We start from the raw sequence: 16,294 nt of genomic DNA on the forward strand, positions 1-16,294 counted from the left end.
GGGAAGGATTACCTCTATGCTGCAAGGGGCATCCAACCTCAGGTGGCATTATGCAGAGAGGTGGAGGGGTGGGTTGTGTCCCCCTCACAAGAACACTTTTGGCAAAGTCCCCATTGAGAGAAGAAGAGGGATCAGGAGGGAGAAGGAGGCAGATTCCCCAACTCGCCAATGTCATCCACACGTATGTTTCTTTAAACGCTGCCTTAGGGAGTTTGTCAGGTGGCCACCACCTGTTCTGGTTCTCCAGACACCTTCTGCAGCTGCAGGTGTATGCCAAGGGCTGGAGAAAATTGGCTCTTCCTCAAAGTTCCCTTTCTCTTTTGTTGGTGATAGCAGAAGGGCCAGAGCATGATGGCAAAATCTGTGTGCTTTTTAAACTGTTCGTGCTTTGTAGAGGGCTTGTTTTTTCTCCCCCTTTTCTTAGAAAAAATCTCTTGTGGAGAGATGAAGCCAGAAGAGAAATGTCCCCTTGATGGCTGAGAATTACTATTTTGTTTTGGTTTTTATATAATTAATTTATTGAGGTGATATTTGCTTATAACCTTGTGTAATTTCAGGTGTACATTATTATATTTCAGTTTCTGTATAGACTGCATCATGTTCACCACCAATAGTCTAGTTTGTATCCATCACCATACACATGTGCCCCTTTATCCCTTTCACCCTCCCCCCTACCTCCTTCCCCTCCCGTGACCACTAATCTGTTCTCTCTGTCCATGTGTCTGTTTATCTTCCACATATGAGTGAAATCATATGGCATTTGTCTTTCTCCATCTGGCTTATTTCACTTAGCATGATACCCTCAAGGTCCATCCATGTTGTTAAAAGTCACATGATTTTGTCGTTTTTTATGGCTGAGTTGTATTCCATTGTATATATATACCACAACCTCTTTATCCATTCATCCGTTGATGGGCAATTAGGTTGCTTCCACATCTTGGCTACTGCAAATAATGCTTCGATGACAATAAGGATGCATAAATCTCTTTGAATTGTTGTTTTCATGTTCTTTGGATAAATACTCAGTACTGGGATAGCTGGATCATATGGTATTTCAATTTTTAGTTTTTTGAGAAATCTCCAAACTGTTTTCCATAGTGGCTGCACCAGTTTGCCCTCCCGCCAGCAGTGTATGAGGGTTCCTTTTTCTCCACATCCTCTCCAGCATTTGTTGCTTTTTGTCTTGTTAATTACAGCCATTCTGACGATGTAAGGTCATATCTCATTGTAGTTTTGATTTGCATTTCCCTAATAATTAGTGATGTTGAACATCCTTTCATGTTCCTGTTGCCCATCTGTATATCTTTGGAAAAATGTCTCTTCATATCCTCTGCCCATTTTTTGATTGGCTTGTTTATTTGTTTTTGAGTTGTATGGGTTCTTCATATATTTTGGAGATCAACCCCTCATCAGATGTGTGATTTGCAAATATTTTGTCCCAGTTGGTGGGTTGTCTTTTCATTTTGTTCATGGCTTCCTTTTCCTTGCAGAAGCTTTTTGATCTGATGTAGTCCCATTTGTTTATTTTTTTCTTTTGTTTCTCTTGCCTGAGTAGACATTGTATCCAAAAAGATATGGCTAAGACCTATGTCAAAGATTGTGCTGCCTATATTTTCTTCTAGGAGTTTTATGGTGTCAGGTCTTCCATTCAAGTATTTAATCCATTATCAGTTAATTTTTGTGTATGGTGTATGATCATGGTCTACTTTCATTCTTTTGCACGTGGCTGTCCAGTTTTTCCCACACTATTTATTGAAGAGACTTTCCTTTCTCTGTTGTATGTTTTTAGCTCCTTTGTCAAAGATTAGCTATCCGTAGATGTGTGCTTTTCTACTGTGCTTTCAATTCTTTTCCGTTAATCTGTATGTCTGCTTTTGTGCCAGTACCATGCTGTTTTTATTACTATAGCTTTGTAGTATATTTTGAAGCCAGCGATTGTGATGCCTCCAGCTTTGTTCTTTTTCTCAAGATTGATTTGGCTATTCAGCATCTTTTGTTGTTCCATATGAATTTTAGGATTCTTTGTTCTATTTCCAAGAAGATTGTCATTGGGATTCTGATTGGGATTGCATTGAATCCTTAGATAAACCTTGATCTTTAAAACCGCATTCTGATTGGTAATCTTACTTATTAATGTGTTAATAATGTGTGGCTTTGGTAATAGTATAGTAATTAATCTTTCTGTTTTCTGGAAAGTATAAATTATTATGAATTTTCTTGGTTGAGCCAGAAAAGCTAAAACTTGTTAAGTGCTTTACATGCGCCCAGAACTGATCCAAGCCCCATTCAGCGTCAACCATGTCATCTTGACAGCAACCCTGTGAGGTCAGTGCCATTATTTCCACATTTTATACCCACAGTCCTGCTCCTCCTTGTTCCTACTCGCCTCTGACTCTGGGACTTGGGCCTCAGGGGCCATTCTTGGTCAGGCTATCCTGTGGGGCTTTTTCTTTACTGTAGTTTCTGATCTTAAGAGCCTTGGTGATCTTCTCTTCCACTTACATTAATTGTAACAGAAGAAATGGAGGTGTCTCAGGCCTCTCCACAGCCTGGTCACACATGACTAGTAAAGTAGGGCTCCATCTAGTTTATCAGGAAAACAAGGTCACTTCTGAGGGTGGAAGGGGGTGTCACTATTAACTGTTAAGCTGGGACAATGGGTGCTAACAGAGACCGACTCTGCAAACTGGGACACAGTCACTTATGGGAGACTTTGGCAAATGCCTTTAAGGCCTGGAGATGCAGACATCACCATGACAGGTTAGCTTCTATTTGCAGAAGAAACAAGAGAAAAAGGCAGACTGCCACTGTTGTCTACTGTTCCAAGCATGGTCCCACAAGGAACCGTGTGTTCCTTCCCAGAAGACAGAAGACATTGAGTAACAAAGGAAGAGAATTTGCAATGCTGGTCAGAGTCCCTGTGAGGAGTTCCTCTTGGTGTCTAGAAATTGTACCTGCTTTCTCTCTAATGATTCTATCAAAGAAGAGAATGACTTGAATGACATGAGAAAGTAGGGAGTGGATTTCCAGCATTGAATGGCTACAAAGAGAGTAAAAGAATTGTAACAGGATGTGATCACTGGCCGATAATTTCTGCCCAGAGGAAAGTAGGGAAAAGGGGTCTGGATCACATGTCCTCCTCAATGAAGCAGCCCCCAGCACACTTGTGACCAATGGCTGTGGAGGGTGGACAACTCCCCTCCCCACCATGTCTACTCATAAGACCAAGTGGACCAAGCCAGCTCAGAGACCCTAACTACCCACACACAGGGAATCCCACCTTTCCGAAGGAAGAAAATTGTCTGTGGAATATGAGAATGTTGCTTAGCATTGCCTTTATAAGAACCAAAGGAACAGATATCTGCCCTACAACTTTCATCTCATGTACCTACAAGAATTAAAATATGACCCAGGCCCAGAAAGAGCCATCACTCCTGATTTTGGCAGGCTCTAATCTAAGACAATGATTCCCAAATAGTAGTGTAATCCTTGCTTGACTTACTTCATCCTGGGTCACCGCTCATCTCTCGAATGTCCTACCCATAGTTCCTCTAATCTTGTAACAAACTGAGAGTCCTTCCTCCTCATTCTTCTCTGGGTTACTAGTGGAATACAAGGACCCCATCCTTCATGATTGTTGTTTCCATCCTCCAACACCTCGGCTAGCAAGTCTCCGTGATGTGCTTGCATCAGTCTTGGAGATTCCTTCCCTAGTATCTCCAATGCACTGCTCACGTTCCTTGTCTCCCAGAAACACTCCAGGCACAAATCCTGAGCTGGTACTCCCTGCGCTGGTCCTTACTTGCCCTACGAGGTCCTCAGGCTCCAGCCCAGGGTCCCACTGAGAGAAGGACCACGTTTGTCCCCTGGATCCCCCATCACTTCTGCCATGTTACACACACATCATCTTTCTTCTCGGGGGTACCATGTACAGCATCCCCCTGACAGCACCTGCACACAATTTCTCCCCAAGACTATCTTACTAAACTCACATAGTAAAACCTGGTCCTGCTTTCCTGGTTGAAACAGCTGTTCTCTATCATCACACCTTCCAGCGTCCTTGTGCTGCATCCCAGCTTTCTCTGCATCCTTCTTGAATCTTCTATGCTGATAATTTGGCAGCTGGTTGGCTATTTCCTGCTCATTTTATGCTGTGTTATTTCTACACAACATTGGAGCAAATTTCTATGCTGTTCCTGGGTTACAGCATCCTCCAGATATGACCTGCCATTATGACCTTCAATAGCAACTGATGGTGAATACACCCGAGTCTGGAGGACTCCCTTTTCCAGTGCTGAGTCCACACACGAGGGTACTGGGGGTTTTATGTTCCTGGGCAGTCTTCTTCCTTTCCTACCCCTGTGCCCTGGGGTCCCAGCTTCATCCTGAGCTGTCCCATGAAGCCCGTTCGGCTGGATCACTTGCCCTGTACTCTTACATTCTTTAATCAAATCTCTTTTCTAATATTGGTGACCCTACCCAACAAATGTCAGTACATAATTGTGTCGGGGTAAAAACCCTGTCCCCAACAGGGATGAGGCTGGAAACGGGCAGAAAATCCAACTTGCTACACCCTGAAAGCTGCCAAATTGCACAATCTGGGAAAATTAGATGTGTGTGAAAAATAACCCTGATGTTCTGGATGCTGAGTTCTGCCCAAGAGGAATTTCCCAAATTTCTTCTTCTTGCCTCACACCCGTGTTCCCATTCATTCCCCTAGCAAAGTGTCAGTATATATAGCACCACCCAGATCTCCCAGGCGGGCAGCACAGGCAGCTCAGCTCACCAGGAGCCCAGCAGGAAGGGACAGCCACAGGTGAGGTGCTAGAACTTTCCAGCAGCTTTCCTCTTTGGAGATTCTCTTTTCCCACCAGCATCCTTGTTCTGCATCCCTGCTTTCTACCTCCTTCCTGAGTCTCCTGTTCTGACAATCAGAATTCACCAGATGTGAATACTTTGGGGGAGGGACTCGGTTGTATGCTTCTTCTGTGTGGAGTCAGTGATGGGTAGAGCAGGCTTCTGCGAATATTGTAGAATTTAACTCATCTCACATTACAGAGAGGCATGTGGTCACAAAATCTCCAAATGCCTCTCTGGGAACTTTCTCTACTGTGGGTTTCAGAGCTGATAGGGAATGATTGAAATGGAAAATGATTTACTCTAAAAGCCCATCGCAATCTTTCATCCAGTAAATCACCGGGATTCCAATGAGACAATGGAAACGGAAAGCTGGGCTCATTGAAATTTTATCTATCTATCATCTGACTGTATACACATATTTAGGTATGTGTGTATATATATGTATATATGTGTGTACAGAGATATAAATATATAGGTACAGGTGCATATAAAATTGAGTGTGGTTTATTTTTGAAATACCAGAATGGGTCAACTTTACTCACCGAAAAAAACAAAACAAAACACGTGTCACCCTTGTGTGTCTCCTTGACTCTGCAGCAGGATGAAGTTTTCCATCGGCATCATTTTCTGCACCCTGGTCCTGGGCGTCAGCAGCCAAGGATTTTTTTCATTCCTCAGGGAAGCTGGTCAAGGTAAGGACCAAAGGATGGGGGTGGGGAGAGGCTGCAACTAACTGCCCCCAGGATTCACCTGAGCAGAGGCCGCATGCCCACAGGGCAAAGGCCACAAGTGAGTAGAAAAAGAACACGGTTTTCATGGTTCCCCAGGCTTTTTTTTTATTGAACTGTATTTTGCACATAACGTTGTGTAAATTTAAGGCATGCAGAAAGTTAATTTGATACTTGTATGTATTTTAATAAGATTGCCATTGTAGTGGTAATTAGCATATCTATCACATTATATAATTATCCTTTCTTTTTAGTAGTTGGAATAACTGTGTTCTAGTATCTTAGCAAGTTTGATGATTATAACACAATATTGCTGTCTATATTCACTGTACTCTGCATCAGATCTCTAGGCCTTATTTACCACTCCTGGTAAGTTTGTACCTTAACAACATCTGTCCTGTCCCTCCACTCCTAGGCTTTTCTGGGCAGCTTTGCACTCATCTGTGGGGATCACCAGGCCAAGGTCAGAAGGTTTGGGCCCCAACATTCAACAGCAGTGAGGAGGAGAGCTGAGTTCAGGGGTGCCACATTCCCTAAATACGAGTGGGGCTCTACTGCCGCCTACTGGGGAGTCAGGGACAGCTCATGTCTCTGTCTCAGGAGCCATGAAGTTGATGCATCACAGGTGTGGGGTGTGTTCCCACTCCCCATTCTCTTAGTAATTACAACCAAAGTAACTGAGCTTTTAATATGTCCCAGGCACTGTTCTAAGAGCTTTACATGGACGAATGAACTCGTTTTCATCCTCAGGTTTTAATCTTTTCATCCTGAGATGTAGGCACCACTATCCCTTAAGAGGGAAACGGAGAAACAAAGCGATTCAGATACCTAAGGAAGTCCCAAAGCAGAGCAGGATTTAGCCCAGGTGGTGGAGCTCTCCAGACCTGGCTATTAACCAGGTACCACCCTGCCTCCCCGAGAAGAGTGCACCTGGGAGAGTGAGGGATCTGTCAACGCACACCTGTTCTTATCTGAGCAAACAGCCAGGAGTAGGGATGTGTGTCTTTGGAAGGCAACTCTGTAGGGCTCATCACCCCATGATAAAAGGCACAATGAATTCCTGATGATGGTTCTAGTGGGGCTGAGACCTGGCCAGGAAACCGAGAGCAAGAAATATTTACCTCACTAGCAATAGTCAAGTGGCAAAAATTTGTTCGTTTCACAAAATTATTTTATTATTTTTTGACAGTTACTGATTAATTGTTTTAAAAATTTCCTGTTAATCATATCTAAATTCTCACAGACCCAGCTAAAAATATTTTTTGGTCTCTTAGGTCAGTGTTTCTCAAAGGTTGTTCTAGGACCACCCACATGAAATCACCTGGGTCTGGGTGCTTTATGAAATGCAGAAGCCCCGCTACACATACTCGCCTCCATGCGTCACAATCTCGCGGCTAAGCTGGAATCTGGCCTTTACCAAGGCCCCTGGGTGATGTTGTGCACTAAAGGCTGAGAACCACTCCCTCCAGTTCTGTCCCCTCAAGTGACCAAATGTGTCAGGCATTTTGGAAGGACTTATTATGCAAGTCTGGACTCCTAGGATCTATTTAAATCACTAACTCAGAGGGAATAAGTACAGTAAGAAAGTCATAGCTCTCAACACAACTATCATCTGAATACCAGAAATAATAAAGACATAAAGTGAAGATAAGTTATTGCATGGGGATAGTACATAAACTAAGATTACAACTCTACATTAGGTTTTTCTCTGTTTCCTAATCAGATAATCTTTGCCTTTTTATTCTAGTTTCATCAGATTTCTTCCGTCAATAAGTCTTTGTCCCTCATCCTAGTTCATTCTTTTTCTTCCTTTTATCCCACCCTCCCCAAGGACCATGGAGGTGATAGTATATTGAGCATGTAGAATGTCCTAGAAGTTATACCTGTATCTTGTCAGTCCTTCTGCATAACCACCTGAGGGAGGCCCCACTCCTCCACTTCACTGGGATGACACTGACCTTTAGAGCTGGTGGGTCAGTTGCCCTTTGTCGGCATCTGATCACCCAGGTTCTTTAAAGCTGTCTTAGCGACTCACCTTTATCACCTGCCAATTGAATTCTGACAGTTGTCCAGGTGCAAATGTGCCCAGACATTCAGATGTACTCAGGACTGAGTGGTCCTCACGCTGCCCACAGGGATGAAGATCTCCCGTGATGAGGTTGGGAGCACCGTGGGTTCCCAGCCTCCCTCAGAGTCGCTTTTGTTCTCAGGCTCTGGTCAGAGGGTTCCCTGCATCTTTCCAGGTAGAGGCTCATTGTACAACCACACATCCCCTCAGGACCATCCCACATCTTCCTCACACGCATCACACACAGCCCAAAACAAAGGAGCAACAGATCTTGGAATGAGACAGAATAAAACTTGCACCTGGTCTGACTCTCATCACATTAACCAGGGAGTGAAAAGTAAAGGAATGTCCATCTCAAGCCAATATCATCTCCAAGGGCTTTGTCAAAGGATGACATCTGAGAATCAGTGGGAGGAAAATTTTTTATTTCTCTCTTTTGCCAAGATGTGATCACCTTTATCTCATCATTTTCTTTCCCTTCCAGGGGCTAAAGACATGTGGAGAGCCTACTCTGACATGAAAGAGGCCAATTACAAAGATTCCGACAAATACTTCCACGCCCGCGGGAACTATGACGCTGCACAGAGGGGCCCTGGGGGCGCCTGGGCTGCTAAAGTGATCAGGTGACTCAGGTCCTGGGGGTGCAGGGGTGGGTGGGCAGAGCTGGGCTGCCTTGGACAGCAGGAGGGGCCACACCCTGGGGAAGTTTCCTGTAGAGACTGTGGCCCCTCATCCTCTGGCCCACCCTTTCCCTCTGTGCCCAGTGTGGGGTCTGAGTGGTGATAGAGCCAGAGCAGGGCTGGTGGGATTGGGCGATTCCCAGCCTCCTCTCTGGGTGCTGTTCACCCAGCACCAGGGGCATCAGCGGGGTTGAGTGCGCTGTGCCCGGGCAGCCTCAGTGTTTTAGCCCCTCTCTCCTGGGCTCCTCTCAGAGCCATCCCTGGGAAAGAGGAGAGACAGAGAGGGTGGGGCTGTTGCTCGTGAGCCCTGGATTAATCTCCTACCTACCCTCCTCCATTCCAGTGATGCCAGAGAGGGTTCTCAGAGATTCACAGACCTTTTCAGGCATGGAGACAGCGGCCATGGAGCGGCAGACTCGAGGGCTGACCAGGCTGCCAATGAATGGGGCCGGAGTGGCAAAGACCCCAATCACTTCAGACCTGCTGGCCTGCCTGACAAGTACTGAGCTTCCCCTTCACTCTGCTCTCGGGGGGCGGGGCTGTGAGCCCCCTGAGGGCTGGGACACCGAGTTGTTGAGTTCTGTGTCCACAAAAGCCAGTAGAGGGCACATAATTAGTGTCTAATAAACGCTTAAGAGCTTGAGTTTGTTGAAAACTGTGTGTTATTCTTCTGTCTAAGGATTTCCCGTTTGTTCCCTAGGGTTGTTGGATGGACACCCTCGTGAAGGCCGAGCCTGTGCCTGTGGGTGTGGGTTAGGGGAGGCAGTCTCAGTGTCATACAGGACAGACACCCTCACCAACCCTCCCCTGAATCAGACCCGCTCCCCTCTCCAGGCCCCTCTGGTTACATTGGTGCTATTTCCAGGTCCTTCCGTGTCCAGGCCTCCTCACTCCTGTCAGTGTCCTGTCACTTCTCTGCCCACAGGGTCTTAGCCTCCTTAGCTTTGTTCCTCAGTGGTCTCTATCTTGGGACAGGGTACACAGCCGGGGGATGAGTGGACCCTGGAATCCCACGCCAGCAACTGCCACCTCGGTCTCCTGTTCATTTCTCAGCAATATCTAAACAAAATATGGTAAATTCGTACAATGGAATATTATTCAGCCATAAAAGGAATGAAGTACTGATACAGGCTACAACACAGATAAACCTTGAAAACATTATGCTAAATAAAAGAAGTCAGACGCAAAAGGCCACATATTATATGATTCTATTTATATGAAATGTCTAGAAGTGACAAATCCAAAGAGACAGAAAGAAGATCAGTGGTTGTCGGGGGCTGGAAGGGGGGGAATGGGGAGAGACTGCTAAAGGGCATGAGGGTTCTTTCAGGGATGATGGAAATGCCCTGAATTACGTGGAGATGAAGACTGCACAAGCTCGTGAATATACTAAAAGACCGAACTGTGTTCAAGTGTACTGAACTGTGCGCTTTTAAAGGATGAGTTTTATAATATGTGTAATATATCAATTTAAAAATTTTATGAGAACTGGGCCGGCCCCGTGGCTTAGCGGTTAAGTGCGTGTGCTCCACTGCTGGCGACCTGGGTTCGGATCCCGGGCTCGCACCGACGCGCCGCTTGTCCGGCCATGCTGAGGCCGCGTCCCACATACAGCAACTAGAAGAATGTGCAACTATGACATACAACTATCTACTGGGGCTTTGGGGGGAAAAATAAATAAATAAAATCTTAAAAAAAAATTTTACGAGAACAAATTTTTGTAATAATAGATTAGTATCCAGGGGACAAAATGAGAGGGCATTTATTAAATTATGTGTGCCAGAGCCCTGAAAGAGAATACTCTGCAGTCATTTAAGATAATATCCATATCAGATAGGAAAGTGTTTAACAGTTCTGTTTAGTATTACCTTGATAAGACAACAAAAGAATCACTTGTTCATCTTATGCATATGGAATTTTCTAAAGATTATTATCATCATTATCTCCTTATGAAAGAAGAAAAGTAGAACTCGTGCTGAGTTTCGTGTGAGATGTTAATTATGTTTTGGTTAAAAAATAAAAACTAGAGATTCCCAAGATTGGCCAGAAGAATATGGGAATAATAATAATAGTCATAATGGCTAACATTTCTTGAACTTCCACTATTCTTAGTGCATCACAAGGACTCTAGGATGTAGATCATTTTCAGGTGAGGACACTGGGGCACAGAGACTGAGTCACTTGCTCAGGGTCACAGAACCAGTGAGAGGCAAAGCCAGGATCTGAACCCAGGCATGTGGCTTGAGGCTCTTCCCTTTCCCTGCACTCCTTCCACAAGTATAAGTATTGATAAATAATAGTGAGACTCCTAGTCCTCTGAGGGGACTCACAGGTAATGGCCAGTGAGAAAAAGCTTCCACCACTGACGGAACTGCTGTGGGGAGAGATGGAGGCAAGACCCAGCCCCGTCCTGAGGGCAGGAGCTCAGCAGGGAGGCACATGGACAGCCCCAGCCTGACCACAGCCTGGACTCTGCTGGGCATTTCATCCGCCCCATTCAGATGGTGCCGAGTCCCAACCCACCCACTCCGCCAGCTCTTCCAGACGGTGCTGGGGAGCCCATCGCAGCCAAGGTGTGGTCCAGGTAGAGCTCCATACACCACCCTGGGAGGGAGAATGCCTGCACAGGACATGGCCAGTTCCAGGACCAGGGCAGGGGACAGGAGGATGGCAGTTGTGTCACTTCCTCACTTCCTTTTTATATTTACACCACTCAAAAATAGGCCACCTCAAGCCACCTCTGGTGGCCTAGTGGTTAAGTTCGGCATGCTCTGCATCGGCGGCCTGGGTTCAGTTCCTGGGAGCAGACCTACACCACTGGGCTATCAGTGGCCATGCTGTGATGGGGGTTCACATACAAAACAGAAAATTGGCAACAGATGTTAGCTCAGGGCGAATCTTCCTCAGCAAAAATGATAGTCCACTTCTTTGTTTCTTTAGGTTCAAGTTCTTAAGGGGGCACAAAATGGTAGACTGTCAGTCTACACCCACTTTGGGCACCAGATTGCCTGGACTCCTAGGTTGGGCCGTCTGCTGGATAACCCCAGGCCTCTTGGGTCTCTCACTATGGGGAAGTGTGGACGTCCATTATCCCAGATGCCCCAGACTATAGCTATGGGTTGCCTAGAGATTAGAGATTGAGGAACCTTCAGTACTTTCTACACCAAGCCATGAGCTGGGCTGCATCTGCAGGTAGGGAGGTCAGGGGGCTCCACTGTGGGGACCTGGGGACACCAGAGTAGGGGAAGGGTGAGGAAGCGGGTTCTGTCAGGGGAGAGACAACCAGCCTATGATGATGGCTGAGAATCTACTGTTTCTTACCTAATGGACTCTTAACTTGGATGACAGACTACGTCTAGGTGTTAAAGCATCAAAGAAGAGAAGAATCCTCCAACCCCCCACCCCCACCCCACCACTTCCCCACGGTTCTCGGTGTAGGTTCCCAGGTATTTTATTTGGAAAGGAGCCCAGGCAGCAGGAGTGAGAGACTGGAGAGGAACAGGGGGAAAGAGCAAAGCCAATACAAGGACGGATTACGGAGTAGCCACCAGTCAGAGCCTCACAGCTGGAGCTCAGTCCCCCGGGACCTTCTGAGGACTGTAGTGAAAATTGCCTCAGCTCCATGCACCAGGAGCCAGAAATGAAAAGCAACTGTCAACTGGCTTCCGTCTCCATCGGTTAAGTCTGGGCCCTCCAATGTCAACTTTCCCTGCATTTCTTGGTCATGCACATGTGAGCGCCCAGTGTATTTCCTTGGGGCACGTAGTGGAAGGTCCACGAAGCAGACACAAAGCAAGGCGCTGCCAAGTTGTGTCTGCATGAGATGGATCAAAACCACAGGGAGCTCATCGCTGTAGCAGCAGCTAGAGAAGAGGGGGGCGGAGGGTCTGAAGTAGTGCGGAAGCATGTCAGATACCCCACACCCTGGCGCTTATCTCAAGCGTGTGGAGAAACACAGGCTCCCCAAGGCATGGACACAGTAGACTCACTTGCGAATGAAGGACTGATTGGCTCTTAGACTGAGGACAAGAGAGAGTAGAAGAAATCACCCTGGTTATCCAAGAGGGGAGAGAACAGAGGCGATGGGGAAGGACAGAGAAGGGTAAACTACCGTGGACTTGGGAAATGAACCGGCTGTGAACCTTGAGATCCACAGGGACAGATCTACCCCAGGGGGACAGGATCTGGAGCACAGTGCTCCATATGACACTCTGAGAACTGCGGGGCTTCAGTAGGTTAGGGACATGGTGGCATTCCTACCGACAAGATTATGTCTGCTACACACCACACGATATTTTGCTTAAAATAACGTTCTTTGTTTTCTTACAAGTAGTTAGAAGTTGAGGTAAAATTAGCATATAGGATGACCATTACACTTAGGGGATCCAGGGAACACACGAGCTACAGGGTCCCCAGTGGAGACAAGTCCCGAGGGCAATGACCAGCAGCTTTGTTAGCTGGTGTTTGGCCCCAAACTTCAAAACCAAACTCAGGAGAGCCCAGGCTGCATTGCCGAGTCTGGTTGGAAGTCTGTGTCTTCTCCTCTAATTCCAAACTCTGTCTCCAATTCCCAGCTCATAAATGCCATTCAATCAGCACCCACTCCCATGGGAGGAGGGCAACCAGGGAGCCTGAGCTTCTGTTTGACCCTGCGGGAGTCCAGTTCCCAGGCACACCTCACAGACAGCTCTTTCTCCAAAAGTATTTATGCCTAAATAAACCGAGAACAGAATAGGCTCTGAGACTTGCTCTACTTCGCTTCCTTTAGGTAGGGGAAGGCTAAATTGCTGTAACAAAAATACAGAAGCTTAAGGAATATGGAAATTGATGACTCACTTAACAGTCTGTTGTGAGTAATCCAGCTTCCAGGGGCCTCGGCTCAGGCTGTCTCTCAGATCCTTCCACGTGGCTGCCCTGCCTTCCCATAGACTGAGGCTTGCTACTCAAAGGTGACCCAAGGACCAGAAGCCTCAGCGTCACCTGAGATCTTGTCAGAAATGCACACTCTCAGGCTCCACCTCAGAGCTACTGTGACAGCCAGGACCAGTCACGTGACGTGTGGGTACAGTGCAAAATACAAATGAGGAGCCGTGTCCAGAAATTATTAAAAACTCCACGATGGTGAAAGCAGAGCGTGAAAGCAAGGACTGGGCCCTGCTGAGCACAGGGCTCTGCACAGGCCTCATGCCATGAGGACGGCAGTCTACCAGGGAAAGCCGCACAGCCAGGGGTTAAAACACTGATCCCACAAAACTAAACCCAGGCTGTGCCCACTAAGATCAGATATAAATAGAGCCTAGCTCACTAGAGAATAGACAAACTTGAATATTCAGGTTGATTCAGATAGTCGCCCATCTGAATAATGTATTACCTGGGCAAGATGGGAAAACCACAGTCTGGGGAAACACTCTGTATTCAGGACACTGGTTAGCGTTTTTCTGAACCCTCTGGAAGAACTACCAAGTGGGAACTTTCCAGGCCTCTCTTGGGATCCACTAGACCAGGCTGACTGCACACTCCAGGCTTGTCGACTCTGCACAGCAGTGCTGTGTTGTAATTCTGCAGTGTTTTCAGGAAGTTTAGTGGTATCCAGATTCTACTAAATGAAGGGGTGGGAAAAGCTGGTTTTAGCTCTGACCTCACTCTCAAGTTACTGCTCCTGACATGAGGGGAGATTTCAGCCCCTTGTTCGGCCACAAATTGGTTAAGATGGTAATTTGATGTTATCTGTAATTTACAATTAAAACAAACTTTGACATGTAGAATTTCGTGAAGGGACAGATCCCTGGTGGAATTTCAGCAGGTGACACTGGGTCAAAGGGCACATCAGGGTCGAGCAGGGGCACAGCCAGAGGACCAAGTGCAGAAAGTCCAGGAAACAGAGAACCCAGGATAAGAGGCAAAGTTGGGCTCTGAACTGAGAAAAAATGTTTGGAAGCCAGTCCTAGAGGGCCTTGAATGCCAAGCTCAAGGATTTGAGCTTTATTCTGAAAGCAGAAGGAGCCACAGAAAGATTCTGATAGGGAAGAGGCACAATTAAAGCTGTGCCTCTAGGGGACGAGGATTCTGACGATGAATCTCCAGGTAACTTCCCGGGAGACCAAGACATTCACTCTCTCAGGGGCCTTGGTTCATCTGTGAACTAGGATAACTCTATGTCTGAATCTGGGAACAATGCGGGGGGGAGGCAAGTTGAAGGAGGTTAAATTCATCCCTACATCTACAGAGTCCAGGTCTGGGGCAGGACCCCGGGCATTCGTAGCTTTCACAAGGTCTGGGGTGATTCTGGTGGGTGGCAGTTTGTGAATCCCCTGACTGGTGGTCCCTGAAAGACTGCTGATGTTTTCATGTGCTGAGACTAGTGGTGGAGTGGGGAGGGCAGGGTTTAATGGTGAGGAAAGAAAGATCTCTGAGACGGCTGCAACTGTCTAGGCAAGAAGCAATGAGAAGGTGGGCTGGAGGCAATAGAGAATGGGAAAAAAATGACTAATGGAAACCCCCACCAATGTAGAATTGAGAGGATTTATCTCATAATTGGAAGTGAGGGTTGAGGAAGGGGAAGAGGCAAGGATGACTGCAAGGTGTTCAGCCCAGACCAGGGCACTGACAAATTTAACACACGCAAGGAAGGATTATTATTAACTTCAGTGCTGGTGTTCCTGCTCTGATTCTTTATTTATTTTTTTTTTCGTGAGGAAGATTAGCCCTGAGCTAACATCTGTTGCCAATTCTCCTTTTTTTGGTGAGGAAGATTGGCCCTGAGCTAACATCGTGCCATCTTCCTCTGCCTTATATGGGACACTGCCACAGCATGGCTTGACAAGTGGTGGGTTGGTGCGCGCCCGGGATCCGAACCTGAGAACCCTGAGCCGCCAAAGCAGAAAGCGTGCACTTAACTGCTACGCCACAAGGCCGGCCCCCTACTCTTGATTCTTATAGACCAGTTCACCTGGGTCTGATCACTGCTGGGTGAAAGATATTCCAAACCTCTCAAACAACAGCTAACATTCATTACCCATAGACCATGTCACGGGCACTGCGCACTGCACTTCAGTCTCATTTAATTGTTGCTACCGGGGAGCTCTGACCCCAGTCTACGTGCTGCACGTTCGTTGTCTCATTTAATCCTCAAACTACCCTAAGTAAGTGCCGCTACAGCCCCATTTTACAGATGAGAAAACTGAGACAGAGAAACAGAGTCCCTTCCCCAAGGTCATTGAGAAAAAGAGCAGACATTCAAAGTCAGACAGTCTGCCTGAGAACCCAGACTCTCAGCGGCGGTGCTCCCCTGTAGCTCTGTTACGCAGGGTCAGGTCTGGACAAAAAGGTGAGGGAGGCGACCATGAATCACAGGGTCTGTGCAGCATTTTCAAGCAAGTGAAAGATACGAGTTGTGTTTAGAAACACTGCCTAATATCCCAGTAGACTGTTCAGATTCAAATGTTTAACTGAATGGGATTTTTTTTTTTCAGTTTGTTTGCCTTGGAAAGGAAATTCAGATGATGTGAAACATTTTTTTTTTTTTTTGGTACTACTAGCATATTGTCTGTACCCTTTCGGTAATGAGGATTGCTGTAACACGCCCCAGAATGATCTGTCGGGAAGTGATTGCACAGTTGTGCAGTTCAGGCTGTCTTCTGAGATTTCCTCTGGTTCCTCTCTTGGACAGTCACTGTGCAATGACAGAAGCTGATAGATGGTGAAGGGAGGGCTCTCGTTCTTTATCTTAGCACAGACTCACATTCAACATAATCCAATACAGCCGAAATCCAGCTGATGCTGGAAGGTGTCATATTGTGATTTGTAATAAGAAATATGTATTTGGCCTTCATCCCTGGTTCCCGCATCGAACTCATATAAAGCCTTGGATTTTCTAAAAGACAAGTGCAATAAGATCTCTTGTCATATTAATGAGGTGACTTTTGGATCACCTAAGGATGATAGCTGGTTGCCAGTGT

General features: G+C 46.5%; 1 protein-coding gene across 1 annotated transcript; it reads left to right on the plus strand.

The window, feature by feature from the left end:
• Positions 1–4,777: 4,777 nt before the first annotated feature.
• On the plus strand, positions 4,778–8,971 carry LOC131408920 (serum amyloid A protein-like). The gene is made up of 4 exons (XM_058546090.1): positions 4,778–4,816; positions 5,458–5,552; positions 8,141–8,279; positions 8,680–8,971. Exons 2-4 carry the CDS (start codon positions 5,462–5,464, stop codon positions 8,840–8,842), a joined length of 393 nt encoding a protein of 130 aa, XP_058402073.1. The 5' UTR covers positions 4,778–4,816; positions 5,458–5,461; the 3' UTR covers positions 8,843–8,971.
• The last annotated feature ends 7,323 nt before the right edge of the window (positions 8,972–16,294 follow it).

Source organism: Diceros bicornis, chromosome 7, assembly GCF_020826845.1.
Source record: "Diceros bicornis minor isolate mBicDic1 chromosome 7, mDicBic1.mat.cur, whole genome shotgun sequence".
Classification (NCBI taxonomy): Eukaryota; Metazoa; Chordata; class Mammalia; order Perissodactyla; family Rhinocerotidae; genus Diceros; species Diceros bicornis.

Coding starts and splice junctions, on each gene's coding strand:
- LOC131408920 (XM_058546090.1), top strand. CDS start 5,462: ATGAAGTTTTCCATCGGCATCATTTTCTGCACCCTGGTCCTGGGCGTC. Junction 5,553..8,140: donor CCTCAGGGAAGCTGGTCAAG/GTAAGGACCAAA, acceptor TTTCCCTTCCAG/GGGCTAAAGACATGTGGAGA. Junction 8,280..8,679: donor TGGGCTGCTAAAGTGATCAG/GTGACTCAGGTC, acceptor CCTCCATTCCAG/TGATGCCAGAGAGGGTTCTC.